We start from the raw sequence: 23,335 nt of genomic DNA, 5'->3' as shown, positions 1-23,335 counted from the left end.
AAGGCCCATGGATAAGGGAAGCTTGCACAGTCCTCGGTTAGGCCGAGCCCGCTCTTTGGAGAGAGGATTTTATTTGTCTCTCAAAGTATCAGGATGACACATTTCACGAGTTCCAAGCTCAGGTGTTCAAGGGTAGTGATTTGGATGTGTGTGTGTGTGTGTGGAGATGTACCTTCCTCTACATTGTCTTAAAGGAACTCTCCACTAAGTTTTCCCTTCCCATTCTCCCTTCCCCAACACCTTTGAGCCACCACCATGGGCATGCAGTTCCTGAAGACAATGCATTCTCAGGCAACTGTGAGTGCTGTGACTGACTCACTCAAGCATACTGCAGCCAAGTGAGGCAACAGCAGGCAGCTTGCAACTTCAGCTAAAGCCATGCTGTGATGTTAATGCTGAGACTCGGCCAGCTACTGTGAAAGGTAGTTACTAATTTTAAGTTATGGCATTCTCTATAAAAATATTTCTGAAGACTGCTTTACTGAAAAGAGTTCTCTAGAGGGCAGTAGAGCAACAACAATGAAGCTATGAAATTAACCTACATAAGAAAGTTCTAAAAGCCCAGTTCATTGTCCATGCAGCTTTATCAAAAGGGAGTTGATCTTGGAATTTTAACACTTCTCTTGATGCCGAAACAAACATCAGTATGTCTGACCCTCCCTGGGGAGGGATCTGAACATTTCTTTACAATGTATCTTTACCTCCAGAGAGGTAAAAAGGGCCTGTGATCAAGTGACTGTATTGGATCTCAGAAGTTATGGGGCCTGATTTTTCAGAAAGGCTGAGGACCCAATTCTCTAGTGGAAGGCAAGAAGGAGCTGCAGCTGTACCAGACTTCATGCATGCTCTTTGACAAGTCACTCTACTTAGTGCCTCAGTTTGCTCCCTGTAAAGGGGGATAAGGGCCTACATTTTTAAACATGGTAAGTGAGTTTTGGGTGTCCAAGTTGAGCTGCTTCATAGGTGCCTAATGGGCCCATTTCAGTCGCTTCAAACTGGGCACCCAAAAACTGAAGTACCTACAGTCCCTGGGCACTTTTGAAAACATAGGCAGAAGATTCTTTCACAGGGGGCACTAGTTCACACAAAGGTGAGCACCACACAAGCCTACAAATCAACATTGGCGTAGAATAACTTAGCAGCAGCTTTGATGTGACCTGACCAAGTACAGTTTTTTTCTAATTTGTTTTAAATAAAAATAAGCTAGATGGTGTAGGCAAACATTACAGCAAAACACCCTTTTGGACTTCAGGCACCTTTTCCCAAACCATGGACCAAATGAAGCCTGAGACTTCAGAAGCCAGTGCAACTGCAGTGGAAGTTTTAGCCACATTCCGTAACGACAAGCGGCTGTAAATGACAATACAATCAATCTCACACCCACGTGCAAAACGAAAGCAATTTATGTATGCATGGGTTCATGAGAACAAAAGCAACAGCCCCAATGTTCCGGGGAACAAAGTAAGCTCTGGGCTGCCTCCCTCTGTACCTTTCAAAAGGGTTTCACACCAGGAGAAAACAACAAACCGTTCATAAGGTCCTCACCTTAGAGCCTGGGGTCAGATCCCAAAACTAACACTTCAAAGTTCTAGTTAGGGCAGCCTCCCTACAGCCTGAGAGGAAACAGCCACCACCCATTGCAGCCTACATAGCTTCTACTCCCCTGTGTCTTGTTCAACATCCTCTTCCTGTTTATATAGCACAGCACAGGGTGTGTGGGGATGGGGGTGACAGGGCCTTCTGATTACACACCCAGCTGTTCTAGCTATAGGCTCAAGATAAAGGGAGGAATATGCTCCTTTCACAGTGTCCAAAGGAAGAGGGGAGGAATGAAGGAAGCTAATAGGCAGAGAGCAAATCTAATTGTTTCTTCATGCTTCCCCTCCCTCCCCCCCCATTTGTTTCTTTCCTTGTTTTTGTTTTAAAAATTAATTGTAACTGTGGTAAATGATTTGAGCAAAAGAGGCTTAATCTAATTCAGTTGTGATGGGATTACATACTTTTGCATGGGAAGGGAGATTAAATACACAAGGATCGAGGATTTAACATCAAAATAAACTGTGTTTAAGGTAAACCAAAAGCAGCTCTACAAATCAGCATTTTATTCTACAACCCATAGTCACGGGAGTACTTGCATGACAGGGCTGCAGCATGGCCTTTAAATTTGTAAATAAAATTGGTAGTGAGCATTTGTTTCAATGAGCTTTTTCACATTGTGGACCACAGTTTAATAAGGAGATTGTCTATGAGACAATCACCACTCTCCTTTCAGCCAGAATTACACAATAGCCCAGTGGCAACTAGAACAATTTTTTAAGTGGAAAAATCCTACTAGGAAAGTAATGATATTTTGAGCTGTTTTTAATGCTATTTAACAGCTGGAAACACCACACAAAAAGGAGCCTGCACTATGTGACTAACCAGGTCACCTGCACAGTGCTCCTTAAACCACCGGTGGTTCACTGACCACAATTTAAGAACCACTGGTTTAGACAATCGATTATGGGTGCTGTTGCACTAAAATGTAAAGATTTGAGATACAATGGAGAGCCAAGTATTATTGGTTTAAATATACACACCCCATGGAAGCTGTTGCACTTAATTTTGTTGTCAGTTCATTTCAATAAATGCAAACCAGCTTTGCAAGGAGCAGCAAAGTGGCATGTGAAACCCCTCACCCCCAAACCTCCCCAACATTATTAGGTGCCATAAAGTTCTATTACAGGCTTGCTGAGGGCTCCTGGCACTCTTGATTACTGACTGGTTCCTCAAGTCAGTCTTGAACAAAGGAGGCCTTCTGAAAATCCGTGATGATGCAGCCAACAGCTATCAAAGAAGGGCTTCATTCTTTTTAATTGCTGCATTTGAGACATCCCATAACCATTTCAACAGCCATTCTAGCAGTGATGAGAGAGAATAGGAGGACTACTGTTCTGGGATCTTTCTTTGGGTTGACCAAGATCTGTTAGTGAGTCAGTCCAATAGAAGGGATTGCAGGATCCTCCACTTGAGGCACAGAAACTCAGTAAGTTCTTAGTTTCAGAAACCAAAAAAGCAAAAAATTATATCAAAATGTACATTGACCAAGTTCTACTCAACAAAAACTAACCAATTATTTTGGAGATCTATTTAGCTGGGGCTAAAGACTATACTGCCTTCTTCCTGGCTTAGCCATTGACCAGCTGTGGGACCTTGGGCAAGTCACTTCACAACTCTGTCTCAGGTTCCCCACCCCACCCCAATCAGTAAAATAGGGATAATGATGCCCACATCCTTTGTCAAGTGCACTGAGTTCTGACAGCTACTTAAGTGCTAGGTAATTATTATTCTTCAGAGTCATGCACACTGACTGGTGTGCTGCAGTTTATATTCTACATCCTGTGAGAGAGAAAGCAACCAAGTGCTTACACCTGCCCCACTTATGGTACTGTAGAGGGAAGGGAAGAGCAGGGAAGACAACACAGATTCAAAAAACTAACCCTTATGACAGAATTAAAGATTTTCTTTAAAAAATAAAATGTTTCTAGCCATTACATTTGCAAATACATTGTTTCAATTATGAACCATTACTGTGCTCTCTGACAAATGGTTTAGGAAGATTTGAGGTCAGGGCCTTAAGTAGCGAGTCTGCGTTCAGTTTTTGACTACAACCCAGTAACTGTATAACACCGTGCCAGTCACTTTGAGCGCAATGTTTGTAAGTGTACGCTTCAATTTTGGGGTATCGTATCCAATTTGAGAATTAGAATAGGCACAAGTTTGGTTAAACTAGGCACCCGATAGTTGAGCAACTTTTACTGTGCACATCTCTGTGCTTCCAACTCCCCATCTGTAGAAAAGGGATCACATTGCACAAGTCAGTCTTTTCACTACATTTTGTTTCACTGGTGTGGGGATTTGAAATTGCTCCCCAAATGAAAATGTACAAATATTTTAGAACATTACAATGTACAATACAAATCAAAATTTACAAACAATGTTTGAAATTTGGAAATATAAAGGGCACACTGCCCAAACTACCAGCCACCAGTTACCTACAAGCCCTTTTGTAAAGCATTGGAGCTTCATGTATTTCACTCTCATGTGGTGTTATTAGTATCCAATCACACAATGTGGGGAATAAGATGGCCTATCCCAACTAAAAGCAGTGGAGCTGAGTAGTGCCACCCTCTCCCCCTGATTCTAGGTTGACCCTTTGAATTTCTTGGACCTTTGTGCCCAGAAGTTAGGCTAGAACCAAGTTATTGCTAGACATCCCTGCTTCCAGCCTGAGGATTAAGGAAGCAGAGAAATGACTCCCCTCCCCTGCCCCAACAGATTTCCCTGCCCAGGATGATTTGGGGGTGGGTGGGGGAGAACAGTGTGCTATCACAAGGCTTCCATAATGCCTGGCCAGAATACAAGAGTGAGGGGAGTGAGACATGAAATGTTGCTGGGCTTCCTCACTGTAAGAGTGGCAGTTGCTACACCTGTTCTATAGGTGTAACCAGATCTCAGGGCTGCCTTTCATCTACAGGCCAATGGGAGTGCCAAAACCGTGCCCCCTGAAGCACTCTGGTCAGTACAGGGCAGACTCCTCTGTCATTCCCCTCACATTCCACAGCACAAGCTGCCCGTGTACAGCTGCCTCCCAAGCCAGTGGACTAGAAAGTAAATCAGCCTCCTGTGACCTCTCCCGGCTCTAAATAGGATCAAATCAACTTAAGTGTCAAAAAGCTCTGAACACTACCAAGCTCATTAAATGGGAAAAGGAGACATCTGATCCAGACAGGTAGTAAGTTGTGCCTTTACTTAGAGTGCCTTTCAGTTTGTGCAACAGATACACGGATGTACACAGCTACCACCACACATCACCTCTCAAGTGGTGTTTCCCCTACATGGAAGGGGAAGCAGCAGGGACACAAACATTGAAAGTGAGATTGAGTGTTTTTCTAGGGGGCCCAGATAGGGTAAATAAGGGCTGTGAAGGAATTTGACTGTCAACTGGATAGAGGGGGATTGTTTGAGAATGGGAAGGAGGAAATTGCTTGTGTGTGAGCACATGTGCATGTGGCTCATCTTTTAGATTGTAAACTCCTCCAGGTAGGGACTATTCTGTTTACACAATAGGATCCCACAGCATCTGGTGCTGGCCACGGTTAGCAATAGGATACTGGAGTAGATGGAGCAGGGGTTTGGTAATACCCATGTTCCCTTGCTCTAACCACTATTCATAGTAATGATGGTGTTCTATAGGAAAAGGCTAGTACCCTGAAGTATCACTATGGTGAACAGTAGTGTTTGGATACTGCAGTACTGTATTATTTTAATGGCAGACTACTCTCCCTCCCTTTATGATAGGCCAGATTAAGTGAATTGCAGTACAGTCATTCCTTTTTATAGGTTTGGGCCACCAAATATTTTCAAGAGAATCCATTGTCCAGATGGGTAACTGAATTTATCAGCTGAGTAATGTGTAACATTGGCTACGTCTTCACAACCCGCCGATACAGCAGGTAGCAATCGATTTCTCTGGGATCGATATATCGCATCTCATCTAGATGCGATATATCGATCCCCGAATGAGCTCCTGTCGACTCCGGAACTCCACCAACCCGAACAGCAGTAGCGGAGTCGACATGGGGAGCCGCAGACGTCGATCCCGTGCCCTGAGAACAGTAGGTAATTCGATCTAAGATACTTAGACTTCAGCTACATTATTCACGTAGCTGAAGTTGCGCATCTTAGATCGATTTCCCCCCCATAGTGTAGACCAGCCCATTGTCACAGCTGTAAGCAGCTCAGTTTTACTCTTTCCCAACGTAAGAGGCATGAGGCAAAAGAATTAGATTGAGGCAGCTCATTCATTTCTGTAATCCTAATCAGCCAAAGACTTGCTTCAGGGTTTTATTATGCTGGCTAGTAATGGCCAGTAGATGGCAGGTTGCTTGCTGCAGAAACCCTCCTGTGAACAATTTCAAGCTGCCACAGCTGTTCAGTGACTATGAAAATAAGCCCCTATGATTTTACTGCAGACACTATTTTGAAGTGATGCACTATGCCACAAAGCTCTTGTGAATTATCCATACTGCCAAAGAAACAGAGGATAGCAACAGCAGACAACAAAGAGGAAAGAAATCATTTAAGGCAGTATTTTGAAGGGTGCACTGTGTTGTCCTCCCATTCTGGTGCACTCTTTTTGGTGGGAGGTAAAAAGAAAAAAAAAAAACACGTCCTGAGAATCTCTTGCCAAAAGTAGAAGACTTACTTGAACACTCAATAAATTACAATGTGCAACTGAAAGGAATAGAGGTTAAGGCATCTAATTACACACCAAAGCATTTAAATTTATTTATACAAACTGGGATAAGGTGCTTTTAAGACAAATACATTAATCTGAGACCACACTGAGGAAGTTGCTGCCACACCTATATGGTCATAGCTTAATTCAATGACAGCACTTCACCATATTGGAGAAGCAATGTGGTCCAGGGGATAAGGGTACAGGACTGGCTTCTATTCCTAATTTGACACTGACTTGCTTTAACCTTGGGCAAATAATCTGTGCCTCAGTTTTCCCATCTCTAAAGCCAGGGATGGGCATCCACCTTTCAAAGCACTTTGAAACAAGTGGTATATTGTTACAATACTATAACAAGATTTAATTTTTTAAACCATTGATTTAAGCCCTGGTATTTAATTTTGGGTTCACTTCACAGCAAGCCATTTAAAAAGCAATTCAGTTCTCTAGGTAACTAAAACAACAATTTACAGCTTGCTTCATACAATATTTTCCAGTCACTTCAAATATTTTGTAGACTTTAGCCAGCCAAGGCTTTTCTTCTGAAATTCCTATTTCTGTGAACTTTTCAGTGGTGGAACACTTCAAAGAATTTATCCTCCTTTTCCCCATTCCCCAAGCTTGTGTAGCTAACTGGACATGTTCTGTCATGAAAAGGAAGTGACAGACCATTTTCCAGAGTGTTTAGACAGTTTGAAGAGTCCCTTCAGTCTGCTTACTCATGAGCAGGCTATTGCATCCTTAAACCTCTTCCTTCTCCCCCCTCCCCAATTCCTTGTTATACAACAAAACTGATGGCCCAAATCAAAACCGCTTAGTCACCCTCATCCCTCTGAATTTTGGGTGTTTGAATAAAAGTGGAACTTGGATCCAAATCAGCCTTGAGTTTTAATGTTGCAAAAAAATGAAACTCAGAAGGTTTTGAAAAACTACACACCAGTAGTTTCATCCTTATTATATCACCTTGCACTGATAAGCACTGTTCATTCTGAACTACAGGCCTACCTTTGAAAGGTGATCTTTTTTACATCCATAAATAGTACCTTCTATGTTACGCTGGCAAACAGCAGCATACAAATACTAGCAAAAGATTCACTCACACACACACAGCTACTAAAATGGCAATTAGGTTCACCTAATAAATACAGCATCATGCCAAAGCAGCTCTCTGCTCTTTGGATGGGAATAGCATCCCATCAGTACATTGAGCAACTGTGGGAGAGAAGGGTGTAAGAAATTTATCAAGGACACTGGCAAATCCATGCACTTACAAAGTGACATTGGATCTTGTGTTCCCAGAGCTGACAGGACCTCAGTTATTAATGGCCATGCAGGAGACCTGCATACAAGATGTACAGTGCCTACAAAGGATGAAAGGCTGAGTGCATTCTGTCATGGTCTGGAACAGATGGCTTCCATCCAAGTGTTTCAGACTTGAAGCTAGAATACAAACCTGTAACAATCCAGATTTTGTACATTTATAATTTAATTCAAATAACCCTATTAAGTTAGAGGGGAAAAAACACTTAAGGCAATTATGTTATGAGGCAGCATGATGTATTTTCAGAATGAGAGGCAGGAGTGCTATTTACAACTCTGCAACTGGCTTACTGAACCAGCTACATAGCCTGTTTCCCAATCTGAAAAGCAACAGAGTACTTACCTGCCTCTGTAAAACAGACCCACACATGGCAGAATCTAAACACACTACATATTAAATACCTTGCATTCAAATATTTCTAATTTTTTTCTTTTTGTCAGTGACTTACTAGAAGCAGTACTTAGAGCTGGCCAGACTCAATTCCATATCATGACAACTTAAGGTTTCTAAAGTTTTCTGTTCTGCATTAGAACAAACCCCTTTCAAGCATTTCCACAAAACAAAATGGTCTCAAGATGGCCAGGTTTTCAATTCAAGTCTAAGTGAGATTCCACCCGGGACCTCAAACCTTCCCAACAAAAAAATGTAGACAAGAACAGGTACATTGCCGTGAAACCTTTAGACTTTTGTGAAACACCATTTTTACAAAAACAATTTAACTGGAAGTGCTCACCAGCCCAGTACTTACAATTGAGAAAATTTCAATGGCCAAAGATTAGCTTGTCCTCAAGGTTAGCCACCGTGGTTCCTCTCTGTTCAGCATGAGCCACAAATGTAGGCCTCCCATAAAAATGCTTGAGTAGGAAGGTTAGTTTTGAAAGCTTCAGGAAGTTGCTTCATGAGTCAATTCTGGAAAAAGCTATAGCTAACCTATTGCAGGAACAGCAAAAAACAACTTAACCAGTTCAGCGCCGTTTATTGTCTGAATACAAGTGCATGACTTTTGCACATGGCTATCTGGTTTGCCTATAAGCAAAAACACCCCAAACCTATGTTGAGTTTGATACTGTAGAGTTCTGACTAGATTGTTAAATGAATTCTGTTGCGGGGGGAGAAATTGTTGGGGTGCCAAGGCACCCAAATTGATGATTGGAACCTGACAAGATGTGTGTCAGTCTAAACCTGGTTGCTATTCTCTAGCACTCCAGCTTAGTGTATCCCAGAAGTTTGTTTGCAGGGGCATCAATCCTCCAGAGGGAACTGAAAGTCGTGAAAAATATTTATTTATAAAATAATTTCCCTGTTGTGATTTTCCCTCTGTGCCCCCCCCCACCCCCCGCCAACTGGGTTCAGGAATTTACTTTCTGGATTTTAAGTGGTGGTCACTAAAATGATTTCTTGCCTCAGTTTTGGTAGCTGCTCAGAGACTCCAGGGGCTGTGGACAAAGTAAAACGCTTTTTAAAAAAAGTGCATTGTACCAGGTGATAATGCTGCAGCTCATGTTTTGTATGGAGAAAATGTGATTTAATACAGGGTGGATCATATGGAGTAGAGAGTTTAAGCTATGAGTAGCTACCTCACTGGTGCTCCTGATGTAACACTTCAGTCTTTCCAAGAAGTTTGAGTCTTCAAGCTCCTTGTGTTTCCACTAATATTGGTCAGACAAGCAATGAGAAAGCAGTTTTCCTCCCCTCCCATTGAGAATCAAAAACCTATATAAATTTGCTAGCCAATCACACTGGTATCTGAGATTAGCCAGCAAAGAGGGACTAAATAAAGTTCAGACAGAGTTTGATGGATCTTTTGCTTTAAGAAGTCTCAAATTTAATAAGACGGTTATTGTTTTCCACTAAGATTGCTATGGTGGAATGTATAGAATTACAGCTGTACAGGTTGTGCATTTGCTGCTTTGTTTTTGAACACAGCCCTTAATGTGGGTTATTCTTTAATCACAACTTTCAACATAGTTGGAGTCATTGTGGGACTGGTGTCCCAAAAAGAATCCCAGGACATTTGGATTTTGAGGGGAAAGTGCTTCTTACAAGAAACTGATCTAAAGTTGTCTTAGGAAGTGATGGATGTCTGTATTTTGGTTATGCCCATTGACAAGATTGGTCTACTTATGGATGGTGTGTTGAGACAGAGCCCACTAAGTACTGTAGAATAGTGGGTGGGGATTGTTAAAAGCACTGAAGTTAGATACTTTCAAGCCTCAGTTATCACAAGCTGTAGTATATTCCTGTGCATGGGGCAGATGTTCCCTAACACAATAGATGGCATGAGGACTAGCAGTGTGTTAGCATGAAAGTACTGAAGCTTAACTCTAAGATTAGAATGCATGATTAGTATTAAGCCAGAGTTATTAGAATACAGGATTGCTTCTTAAATCAGTAGATGGAGGATTACATACTAGCCGCAATGGAGTACTGAACAGGAACGAAATGAAGGGACCATAGATGTTTAAAAGCCAGTGGACAATTGACTTTATAGCCCTTTGCACTTCTGTATTGTCTTCCAGCAGACAAGGTCACAATACTTCATGAAAAAATCTTCAGTTACATACCACTCTTTGAACAGGCAGAGAGGTTAAGCAACTTGAAGGAAAGAGACTGTGGCAAAGCTGGGAAAAGGACCCAGATCCTCCTGTGCCTTTGCCATAAGTCTATACTCCCTTGATTTTATGAGAGCAAAGAATTACACTTCAGGAAGCTTTCCCCCCACAATTATGAAATATTGGTACAATTCCAACATACATGGTCTACTCAGATCTCTAGTGTAGAACATCCTGTTTTCTTAGTCCAGTGTTACTTTAGAGCAAGTTTACAGTCTCTTGCTACTTGGCATTCCTTTGCTGACACCAGAAGGGGTAAACTGGTATTACACAAAATGCAGCACCTATTATTCAGGTCTGTTCTCTAACTAATGTAGCGTTAGGATAGAATTCAGTTTGGTTTACAAATGGTAGAAAAAAAACTTCTAGAATACTCAGTTTTATGACTCCATGACTGATGGAGTCAGTGGCCATATTAGAACACAACTTAGTTTTTTTACATCAATTAACATTGCACAAGTACTTAAAAAATGGAAGTTTATTTGTCTTTCAATGGCTCAAATAGCAAATAAAAAGAATTGGGTAAGGCATCAGCCTAAGACAAGTGACATTTCTTCTGTCCATTAGCTTCATTACACCTCAGTTCCCAGTACACAGTTCTCAAAGCAAAGTCAACGTTAGTGGTTAGACTCCCTGGTTAAATAGACTGAAAAATGAGTACACAGTAAAGATGAAGACTGGCCTACTTGGCTATAGTTACATGAGTAACTTTAATTTTGCACATGGTAGTCTACTAAGTGTATGTACAAAATTCCTTACGGATAAATATTTAACATGACAAGTGTAATTTTTAAAAGAGTTGTCTCTACAGTATCTATTTGTTAGTGTGTAAAGTACACGTTACTTAGTTTGCTTGAATGCATTTTGGACTGTCAGTTATAGGTTTACGCATGTATAAAAAAGAGTAATAGTTTGTGGAATCAATCTTCCCCTTCCTACTCAAGAGAGAGTCCAAAAGCCTCAAATCCTGGCTTATTTTTAGCCAGAAGATACTGAACACTGTACTAGTGTGCTAGTATTTGTTTTCTGAAGCGGCTGAGGCAATACATTTGGAGAATTTGGATGCAGATAGTAAGTGTTTCTGTATTGCAAAGCATATTTGATAACATTAACTAGAAAAAGTTGCTACAATGCTCCCCATTATGAACACAAACTAGACTAAACAGTACAAAACCTGCAAGTAGCTTCCAAACAACCACATCATGGTCCCATAGCTTAGTATCACGAGGACAAAAGGAAGAAGTTACTGATGACACACCAGAATTTCCCAAACACCCTAATGCAAAACACATTAGCTCTACTGAATGAGCTCCACTCTGCCCAACTCAGGGAGTTAAAAATCCAAACACCTACAGACATTAAACTACTTGCAAAACGGTAGTTCCAAAGTGCCAGCATGTTAAGTGATAAGTGCCCATTTCAGGCTTAACTGCCATACAGCCTTGTAACCTCAACCGTACATGTAAATTCCAACCCCTTTAAACTACCATATTGTTTACTAAATCACAGATGACAATATGCTCTGGGCTATTCAAAATATCCAGAGTATGGCACACATTAAGATCAGACACTGCTAGCAGACAGCTAGTTAGCAAGACCCTTCACATAACTTCACTCCACACTAAAGGATATTCTCCCACAATGATGCATAGGGATGCATCAGTCTCGATGCATCAAGATGAAAATACAGCCTTAACTATGTCATCTGCTATTTCTAGGTTTTTAAATTAAGGCATATTCAAATGTTTCCATTTAAAAATTTACACCACTTTAAATTAATCAGATAATGCTGACCCACATAGGAATGACTCAATATAACTGTATGCAGATACACTGCCTGAATCATTTTCTCTTCTATAATTTGCATAACTCATAATGGCAAAACAGCTGTATACCAGTTTGTTTGGTATCATGTTCACAATTGTAATTTGCAAGGCAGTAGAAGACAAGACAAAGTTGAAGATTTAGTGATACAAAATTTATGCTTTACAAGAAACCACAGAAAGTAATACTTCCTTCTGTTTACTGTTAAAGAAAGACTGCCTATGAAATACTACATTCAGAAGAACAGTGATGGTAGGCAATTATGAAATGGGTTGAACTTTGCTTCTCTTGAAGCCACATTAAATTTTTTCAGTGAATTTAACTGTGCAGTTCCAATTCATGCTTTTAGTGATACATTACAATTTCCAAAATGTTAAATTTCAGTCATTTAAGCCTCTGATGGCATGCTTATAAATTATGGTTATTAGCATGGTCAAGGAAGGAAAGGAGTTGGGCCTTTGATTATAAAATGCAACATCTTTCTCTGATCCTCTTAGCTAGGCTTTTCCTTTTCTTCTTCCCATTCTTCTCTTTGCTGTCTTCCATCTTTCTGGCTCTAATTTCTCTCATTAAATCAAAAAATACCTAAAAAGAAAATAAAAGTTTACATGTCAATGCAGTTATCTAAGTTAGCATGCGTTCATGTTACTTTACATAAATATGATCTACTTGAGATCATGTGTCTGGATCAGAATCAGCTAAATACAGTATGTCTAGGTAAAAGGGATAAATCAGCCCTAAGCAAATCCTGCAAGAATTATCCTACTATTTCTAGTCTTCAAAAGGACATGCAAGTTGGGTTTTTTTGATGAGGGAGTGAGTCTAGCTACCCCCATCATTACTGAGCTGCATGTGCTCCTGAGATGCTTATACGAGCTCCATAAGAGCTGAACTTCCAGCCTGAAACACGACTCGGTGCCATACCATGCCCCCATGCATGAGGTTTCAAGTTTATTTCCATTTCATACTAATCAGATGGAAGAAAAAAAATCCTTTGCATTTCACATTACAATACCACACAGATGGTAAAGACAGGCAGAAGTTAAACATCTAATTTGAAACGTGTCATATTAGATAGATACTTACAATAAAACATTTACTGTTTTCTGGGGTCATCCATATTTTAGTCTAAAAATGCAATTAGAGTTCTATTGAGGATTGGATATACCCATATTATGGAGGACCCAGTATGGTCTCCTGAGATTAGAGTTGTTCATAAGAAGCCACAAGTCTAGAAACAACTTAATTATCCAATGCAAACTGATAGGTTATCAAGCCTCAAGTAAATGGTCTTTAAAAGAAATCACCCTTAAGTTACAGCTCAAAAGCAAGTCTTTTGGAAGGTGAATGGAATTGCACGTTGGAGAAATTTGAGACCTCTACACGTTCAGCTCAGAACGCAATTGTTCAAGAGCCCATTGTCAATTCAGGCTTTGATAAGACTCCATTTCTAGAAGACTCTGTGAAATGACCACCACCACAAAGCACACAGGGGCACTGAATTGGTCAGCTTCCAGGTGCTACTACAATGTTATTCTCACTTTTGCAAATGGACTTCAGACATACGAGAGCAACAAACTGCCCAGTTCTATGAGTTTTCCTTTTGGCAACAAGTTCTCTATGCTCAACTAGAGCACAGAGTGAGCTAGTTCTGTATATCCCACTACAGTATTCTTGTTCTATAGCTATGTTCTACATAGAATTACATTTAAGAAATTAGTATGTGATCCAAGTGATGATTAAAACTTAATGAGCAAGACTGTTACCTGTGTTACACTTAAGGTGGTTGAGGAAAGAATATCTAGGTTTCCTTGACAAAAATCAGCACAGCTATATACACTATATGAAATTTTCATTAAGATAAAATGGCATTTACTTCTAACTATTACTTGAGTTACCCATGTATCTAAATCTGTGCTATGAGAGACAATCCTCCACTTGCTTAAGTAAATGCTACAGTATTTAGCTGCCTATTTAACCTACTTCTGCAAATGCACTTAAGAGCGAAGAGCCTTCCTGGCATGTTGTATAGCTTTGCCAGCATCTCTCTGTTCTGGACCGCAGCACTCAGACTCTGGATGACTGGAGACCCTTGTGTCCCATACCAAGCTATTCCTTTGATTTGTCCACTGCCAGGGATCTGTAATTTACTCTACCTTTTGTGGGCTGGTTGCCATTTCACCACTAGGTCTGAAAAACTTCAAACTTGTAATGGCCATAGTTTAAGTGGTTATAGAGCTGGAGATAGTTCCCTTTATGGCAGGTCATGTGTTGAACTTGAGAGAGCTGGAGCATTAAAGTAAAATTTGTTGTGTCATTAAAAAGATGCACAGGTAGATTGTGTCTGAATTGGCAATTTTGTAAGGCTGTAATAGATTGATACCAGCTGCAATTCCATGCACCAAGAACTAGTGCATACCAATTTCTGATCTACCAAAGTTTGACCCAATTGTGTTTTGCTGCATGTAAGTGAACTGCACTTAGCCACTGACCCAAAGACACTAAAATTACCATTTGAAACAAACTGTTGCAGAACCAGTTGCTCTAGTTAGGAGTTAAAGAAAAAAAAACAAACAAACAAACACACACCAACTTGATGGTAGACAATTATTCCAAAACAGTCCACCTTCCATGTTAGGCCATCAAGTTGCAACTGGTGACCTGACTTCTGACATCTTAGATATGATGATTTCCACTGGGGATTTTTCAACAGCGTGATCAGATTTGTATGTAGGTTACCAGAAAGGAGAGGTTAGCACATTAATCTAAACTACTTAATCCCCTTGTCTCTTAATACATTTGCTTTCCACAAGGCAAAATACTGTTAGCAACCAGATACTGTGGATTTCAAAACAGTTATTGAAATTTAGAGTGCAAGACATTTTAATTCTGAACATGAAATTTAACCAGTCTTACTTTTGGAGACCAGATTCAAGCATTGTCCCCCATCTCATTGCTTTTGCCTCAAAATAAATGGGGACTACCTATGTCTTTTCTTGCCCATTTCTGAGCAAGGCTGCTTGTGTCCTTTGACCCTCATGCTGCAGCTCAGTACATTCTAAGCTGTTAAACATTCATTCTTTATCTGTCTTGCCCATGCCCAGGTATCCTCTGAGGGAGATCAGAATCCTTCCCCTACAAAGCCATTCAAAATGTCAATGAACAGTCATGCCAGCATTCTTCCCTTCCTAGAGGCTAGGAGTCTCCTGGTCACATTCAAAAATATTTAGGAAAGTACTGAAAAAAAGTCTAGGCCAAGATAGGCTGTCTCAAGGAATTGGTAAAGAGAATCTAACTGTCACCTCCTAAACTACCCCTTCAAAATCTAGCCAAGTTTGTTAAACTGTCACCATCCAATGGCTGAACTGGTGGTCTGTTCAGTTCCAAACTGTTGAGAAAGGAAGGATCAAGAGTGCATGGAAACTCGGGCATCCACACTTGAGGATGCCCCTTTAGAACATGGTGGAAGCACACTGAAAAGGCAATGCAGGGAAGTTTATAGTTCCACTATCATTGCTGTACCTGTTCAGTGGTTAAAGGAGCTACAGTTCTCTACAGCAGCTAGTCCAAGATTATTCACAAGAATTAAATTTAGCTTTTCATGACAAGGGAAAGTACATCTGGAAAGCAGTATCCATGAAAGATTATTCAGGGCTTCTACAGAACCTTGATTTTTAATGTTTTGTACTGAAAGGTCATTACCTTGTCAACATTAGCTCGCGTTTTAGCAGAAGTTTCCACATAGTTAACGTTCCACTGATCAGCTCTGTTCTTTGCTTCCTCTACAGAAACTTGCCTTTTATCTTCCAAATCTGATTTATTACCAACTAGCAGAAAGGGAACGTTTTCATCTTCTTTTACTCTTAAAATCTGCTCCCTGGGGGAGGAGGAAAGGAAGAACATTAAAATCTACACAGGTATTATTCCCAGAAAAGTCCACAAAAAGGTAGCATTTTTATATTTACCTTGTTACAGTAAATGCTCATTTACTCCTTTTAGAAAGTTTAGAGGGTGTGCAGTGTGCAACTGCATCATTTTCACTCAAACTATGATCCACTATAATCTTTTCAGCAGTACTAACCACATAACCAATTATTCCCCATTTGGGTAGTTGAGCCTTTGATTTTTCCTTCTCAAGTGTAGTACTTGGCACTTATCCTAACTGAATTTCATCTTGTTGATTAGACCAAATCTTCAATTTGTCAAGATGGTTTTGAATTCTAATCCTGTTCTCCGAAGTGCTTGCAATCCCTCCCAGCTTGGTGTCATCCACAAGTGCTCTCCACTCCATTGGCCAAATCATTAATGAAAATATTTAATAGGATCTGACCCAGGACAAACCCCCACAGGGCCTCACTAGATATGCCTTCCCAGTTCAGAGCCACTAATAACTCTGAACAAAGATCCTTCATTCAGTTCTGCGCCCTGCCTGCTACTAATGTCATCATGTACTTAAGCTGTTTAAAGAGTTAACCTACAAGAAACTCAGACCATGCCAACATCCTGCTCAAATCCTCTGAAAGCAGACAGTTCTAAACAATAAGTTTCCAGATGAAGACCTACAAACAGGAGTTTAAAAAAGTGAAATTCAATTATGTCTCAAAGCAAAGACATTATGCATGTTAGATAAATTGGATATTCCCTTTAATAACTAAAGCATACCAGTTGCTACAACAGATTCCACTCAGTTGCGTGAAGAAAAAGCAGAAGAGAACCTGCTAGCAACCACTAAAAAGCCCACATGTATAGCACAAGTGTATACAGCTTCTGCAAAAGGGAATCTGGGAAAAGTGCCCTGTTAGAACTCTGTGCCCTGACCAACCAATCAAGTTTTCAAACTTCCTGTCACAATGTCCTTCCTTGGTGTTCTGCTCACTAGCATTCCCTCAGATTGATCAGGAATGCCCAGGAGCTCAGATATAGACAGCTCCCAAACATGGCATGGTAGTGTTTTTAGCATTAATATTAAACTGTGGAACCTGCTCTAGAGATTTCTTCCAATAGACTATTCTTTGTCTTACAGAAGAGCTGAAAAGGATTAAGTTTTCTACCCCGCAACCCCTCCCCCTCCATGCCCAAACTAAATATCAGATATCAAGGGCTGGTCTCTTCTGTTTCTGCTGGGTGTTTCAGTATATATATTGTAAATTCACTTTAGCTGAAAGGGTAGTGTTTTTCAATCTTCAATAAACATTCTTTGTCTGAAGCTAGTCATGTTAAGTGCACTAACTGTTTTGATGACTAAATTTCTTCCTCTATATAGGGGTAGGGGTGTGTGTGTGTGTGTGTGTGTGTGATTTCACTAGTTTGTCAATTTTGCACAGCAGACAAGATCTGAAATTTTAATTTAATAAGTAGTTTAAAACCATTCATGCCTCCCTTATTTGTCAAAAGCATCAAGGACACACCCATATCCCCTCCATTCCAGGCCACCTTTAAAAGTTTTCCTTAATATATTCTGATTTCCAGTACTAATTTTGTTTTGACCCATGAAGACTGGTGTAGTAGGCACTTACTGTTACCCTGTTCCTAATCTCTCATTTTAGACTGGAAGCTGAGTCAGAGACCATTTATGATTGGTATAGTGCCTAACACACTGAGCCCCTAGGCAGTATCACAACACACATAGGCAATCCAGTTCTGCTGCTCCCTTGAGCACTTCTTAAACATTTTAATGTTGTGAAAAGTGTCTGAGGTTTTTGACCTTTGACTTGCCAGTTTAACTGAGCACCTATAAATTACTAGTGCCTATTTAATACTAAAGTTAACATTTCACTACTAACGATGTAACCCATCACCCATACTTGGCATTTCCTATTGTGCTACATGCCTGAGAGCATTTTTAAAATATACAGTTCATATGGTCAATAAGGCATATATTTGTATTGATTTTGCTTCTACAACACTAAAATAAGTTAGTTTCAACAAAATGAGTTTCCTTATCCAGATTTGTAGCTGGGTTCTAGAAAATTTAGGTATATTTATTGTCAGATTAATTAAAGAGAGGACTCTTACTCTAAATAGGGATGCAACAGGTTCTTGTTTCATTAGACCAAGCTGAAGTAGTTCTAGAGCAGAGGTTCCCAAACTATGGTCTGCAGACTACCAGTGGTCCACGAGCTCCATTCAGGTAGTTTGTGAATAGTTCCCTCTAAGGTGCAGCATGGGTGGCTGCACATGAGAGAATGAAAGGCCACCCACCTAATTAGTGGAGCTGCACAGGCATGTCTCCACTATTAGGTGCCTGGACCCCAGAGAAGACCAGTGTAAGGTGAGTTGATGGCCTTAGGTATAATGGGGGCAGGTGGGAGGGGACAGTGGGGTGAGAAAAGGGGATGGGGGAATTTGGAATGTGCAGGGCTGCATCAGCCTGAGAAAGTCAACTTTTCCCAGCCCCAGCTTGGGGGCTGCTGTGGTGGGGGAAGAGATGACTCCCTTCCCAGACCCAGTTTGGGGGCTGCCGTGGTGGGAGAGAGATGGCACATCCATTGCATTAGAAAGGTAAGACTGCTGGTGTTAAAAATCGGAGTTGTGCACTTTTTATTTGTAGAACAAAAAAAATTAAGGTTTTTTGTATAGCACTTTTATCCAAAATGTTTTGCAATAGTTCACTAACAGTACAAGCAGTATTTGGAAAGATCATTAAGTGGTCTGCCAAGACCTTCAGCAATTTTCAAGTAGTTTGCGAAAAAAGTTTGAGAACCACTGTTCTAGAGCATGTAGTAAGCAACTTGTTTCTGCAGCTACTGCTGAAGCCTAATGCTATCTGCATAAATTACAAGACTCAGTTTTTCTGTCTGCATGGTCTTTTTTTGGGGGGGGGGGGGCGGTGAGGGAGGGAGTGAATCCCTTCTGACAGGGAAACTTTATATTTGTAATATGTTGCTGCAACTGCCTTGAAGTTGTAATGGAATCTGCCATATTCTGAACTAAAGAAAGCTTCTTGCTCTTTAAAATTGCTTTTGCCTGGACATTTCTCTTATGGCTTATTCACATCCTTTCAGACTGAATGGATGTGATATGCACAACTGAAGAGGAAGGTATTTTCTTGACTTTAGGGTAGAATTTTAATATTTAGCATCTTAATTACAGTTTTAGCAATAGTATCATACCATCCATTAGTTTCATCCTCAACCCACAGACTCCTAGTCAGATCATTTCCCCTCACCTGAAGAGGATGTGTCAATAAGATTGACTGCTTGTGCCTTGCATTTCTTCTGCCCTATTACCAGTTTGGAACCTTGTGGGCTGTCTCCCCAGGAGACTTACATTAGTTTCCCCTGGAATTTTGGACACTTCCAAGAGAAAACAAAATAGCTATGAAAAGCTATTTATGCCTTTTCTTGGCTTGGCCTGGCCACATTGCATTGGGGAAGTTTGTTTTGTTTATTTTGAGGAAGCTGGTTAAAATGGAATGTCTACTTAGCGGTTTTTGATGGCACTTTATTTCCAAATAAGTGAAGGCAAATGTTTAACTCAACTGTTGATCCTTTGCAGCTCCAAATGGTGGGGCTCACAGGAACAAACAAGATTGCATCAACAACTATACTTCAGTACCTTCAACTTATTTATAACTCAAATGCTTTTACTATTAAGTAATCTCATTATCCTTAGAATATTGCTTCTATTGTTGTCCATGGTTGGATGAACATCACAACCACCTCGTAAGGGTGGTTATTGAAGTGCTGTGTAATGTTGCCAACAGTAACTATTGTTAGAGCCAATAGTACCAACTCTTAGAGTATGGAAAGCTTGTTAGACAGAGCACAGGAATTTGGAGGATAAATCCTGCCACATGCTGCTCTCCAGGATACTTTGTTTCTGTTTGAAAACTGAGTATGTGATCTTTTGTACTACATATTCTAGCACATAGCAGCCAGATGTGCAATCACTGGCCTCTGTTTGCTCCTGTTGGTACTTGACAGGTTAAACAGAGAAGAGAACCAAAAAAAAGAGCATGGTACAGAACAATGGGTAGAACAAGCAGAGTAAATTAACAGCCCTGGGACAAATGAAGTTTGGGATCCAAACTGCACAGCAGCTGTGCAACCCACAAGACAGTCTGGCGCTTACTGCTATCGGTAACTATGGTCAGGCCCATCAGTTTAGATAGTAGTGCGCCTGTTTACAAGTCAGTTTAAGTGCCAAAAAGCCACTGAATTACATAGGTAGGCAGTCTTTTGAACCCTGCCAAGTACCTGCTCCAACAGTAGTACTAAAGATTTGTTTCATAGTATCAAAGACGTGCCAAAAATACCTGATCAGCATAGGAACACACATATGGCTGCTGTAAGTCTTGAGATGTCAAGACAATACACAAGGGTGCAGTCTATTCAAACTTTCATAGCTATGAAACAGCAAGACTACAATAAAAGTTATTGTATAAGAGGAATCTGACAGGTGATCAAGACCTTATTTTTATGAACTCACTAAAATATATTTAAATGTGTAATTTCCTTATCAGTTTACCTGAAGTCTGCTGTAGCTGCAAAAGATTCCAGCTCTGTGATAGAGAAGACACACAGAAATCCCTCTCCACTTCGGAAATAGTTATCTCTAATTGCAGCATAGTCCTCCTGGCCTGCTGTATCCAATATGTCTATTTGGACCTCTTCCCCATCCAGAACTACTTTTTTTCTGTAGCTGTCTGCTTTGGTAGGTTCATAGTCTTCCACAAACTGAAAACAAAAGAACAGTATAGGATAAAACCATATTAATATTCCCAAATGTTTTGAACTACACAAACATCTCCATCTGGATTTTTAATGTAAATACATGATGAAATATAATGTTTTTCTGGGTCAGTAACAACTACATAGCTCATTTATTCAGGCCAGAAGAGTACCTATATTACAGTCATATGAAGACTTGACAAAATTAAGTCAAACCCATCTCATGCCAGCAAAATAAGATGCTCTTGTGAGCTGTATGGGCACCAGAGGTTCTCACTTCCTGCTATTACCCAAAAACAAAATTCACACAATTTAGGGCCTCGTCTCAGTTTCTACAGTATTCTAGAATATCAGCAGCATACTTTTGTCTTAGGTAATGTCAGAATGTCAAGCTGATTTTGACCAGAGTTAGAATATTGGTTTATTTCTTACAAGTACTCAAGTCACTTAAGGGTATGTCTACACTGTACACTCCTTATGGTGGCATTTAGAATACATACACTGCACTTCCCTTTAGCATGAATATAAAAAGCAATATAGACCATGAGGCACTGCTTAGGCAATGAACACATGCCTGAATCCTTGGGGTATGTACCCTACATGGCTTTCTATATGCTCAAGCAGTGCTGCCCCTGTCTACAGCGCTATTTAGCAGTGTAGTGTCCCCCAGCCTCCCAAGCCTTTCCCCAACACATGTAGCTACACACTGCACTGTGAATGCAGCTAGCTTTTCACTGTGGAGTATAGCTATGCATACCCTACACTGCCACCAATGGTGCACACTACAGAAGTACCCCAAGACTACTTAGCCAATCAATGGTAGTATTTTGCATTGACAAGTGGTAAGGGAGAACAGGAATCCTATTACTAATCTCTCTCTCAAAGAAGTTGAGCAGCACCCCCAATAGAGTGCAGATCCCTTCTGAACCAAGTCTCCTTGATAAAGCTTGTCTAGAGCCCTGTGCGGATACAAAATCTGCATCCACAGATTTGCAGGGTTCTAAGGATATCATTAGAACATACAATAGTTTATACAAAGTTTGGAAAGGATTACTGAAGATAGAGAGAAAGGCACACTAGCTTCTGCAACAGCACAAAAACTAAGTTTGAGTTACTCAAAGTATGCCCTCAAGTACGATCAAGAATTCATAAGTGCAGAGACTGTTGAAGCTGAAATCGTCAAAAGGAACTTAAAACCTCAGTTTTGGTAATAGAAGAACCAAAGCTTTTTGAAGTTTAAAAGCTTGAATACAGCTTGAACAACATTAGTGACTACAAGGTTCAAATAAAGGGATACTACTCAGTGAGCGATAAGAGGGCTAACTGACAGGGAATTTGAAAAAAACCTGATGATTTATTTATAATCTCAAAAAGGGCAATAAAGTGAAAGTGTGAGTTTAAGAAATCCCAAACATTTTTATATTCAACTTAATGGGTAATTCATATAATAAAGCTTTCAATTCTTCAAGCTAGTTTATTTGGAATTCTTCAAGAACTAGTTTTGAATGATCATACCAATAAGCTTAAAGCTACTTAGCTGTTTCATCATTTCTTTCTGAAAATGAAGTAGGATGCAAAACACATTATAAAGTTGGATTCTTACCTCATCATACATGAATTGCAGTGTTAAAGCAGATTTTCCTACGCCACCACTTCCCACCATGATTACTTTGTGTAAAGCCAAAGAATTCTGACCTTTGGGCTTATTTGCAGCCATCTTTGGATTGCAGCTATTTGACAGAAGTAAACAGAATCTAGAAGGGGAAATAAAGTACTTCCATTAGTTAGTGCTTGTGTACTGTTTAAACAGATTACCGGTAAAGTTTCAGGGACATATGTATTCAAGGAACTTGTTTCAGTTGTTACCCTTAGTTTTCTTTCTTTTAGTGAAGGTAGGGTATGTGCCACATGTCTATCTGGTTCCTGCTATTTTCACTACAATGATGCTGAAGAGTTTTTTTTTTTTAATAAAGGTAATCAATAAATAGCAAAGAAAACCCTCTCCCATGAAACTGCAGTGCAAACTAGCCAAGAGTTAGAGATTAAAATAGGTCACCTGCTTGTGGAGTACAGCATGTTTTCTTAAATGCAGTAAGAGTCATTTGTATGTTTGTCAAACTAGCAATACTTTTAAACAAGATTTCTCTGACAAAAACAAGTTAATATCACACAAGAAAACAAGCTGTACTACATCAAAGGAAGGAAGTGAGAGGTCTGTGGGAATTTACAAGTTAAATAATAAGTACTCAAAATATACTCCTAGTAAATTAAGAGTGCAGTTAGTGTAGTCTTTGAATAGAAAACAAAAACCCAGATCTGAATACAACTTAGCCCCTTACCACCAAATGGCATAGTTGTGGCAAAAGGTGGAAGAGCTAAAAGTAAATTTTGGTTTAGAACCAAATCAACTTGCATTCTTATGATGCAAAATGCTACTACCATGCATCCAAGTACTTAACATTTGCAATTCGTGCCTCAATTCCACATCTTGTTACATGCATGTAGCCCCCCTGCAACTCACTGACTTCAATAGATTCTGCCTATGCAGATAGTTGCAGGATTAGGACCCAACTGTGTACAGCAAGGAAACTCATATGCATTATAGCAGGGGTAGGCAACCTATGGC

General features: G+C 40.1%; 1 protein-coding gene across 1 annotated transcript; it reads right to left on the bottom strand.

The window, feature by feature from the left end:
* Positions 1-10,673: 10,673 nt before the first annotated feature.
* On the bottom strand, positions 10,674-22,463 carry RALA (RAS like proto-oncogene A). Its single transcript, XM_039525096.1, has 4 exons — positions 22,313-22,463; positions 20,507-20,715; positions 15,740-15,914; positions 10,674-12,622 (listed from the first exon to the last, which is right to left on the bottom strand). Exons 1-4 carry the CDS (start codon positions 22,424-22,426, stop codon positions 12,500-12,502), a joined length of 621 nt encoding a protein of 206 aa, XP_039381030.1. The 5' UTR covers positions 22,427-22,463; the 3' UTR covers positions 10,674-12,499.
* Between the last annotated feature and the right edge of the window lie 872 nt (positions 22,464-23,335).

This window comes from Mauremys reevesii, linkage group 2 (genome assembly GCF_016161935.1).
Source record: "Mauremys reevesii isolate NIE-2019 linkage group 2, ASM1616193v1, whole genome shotgun sequence".
NCBI lineage: Eukaryota > Metazoa > Chordata > Testudines > Geoemydidae > Mauremys > Mauremys reevesii.
The sequence above is the reverse complement of the archived record's forward strand: the minus strand, read 5'-3'. Positions and strand labels throughout refer to the sequence as shown.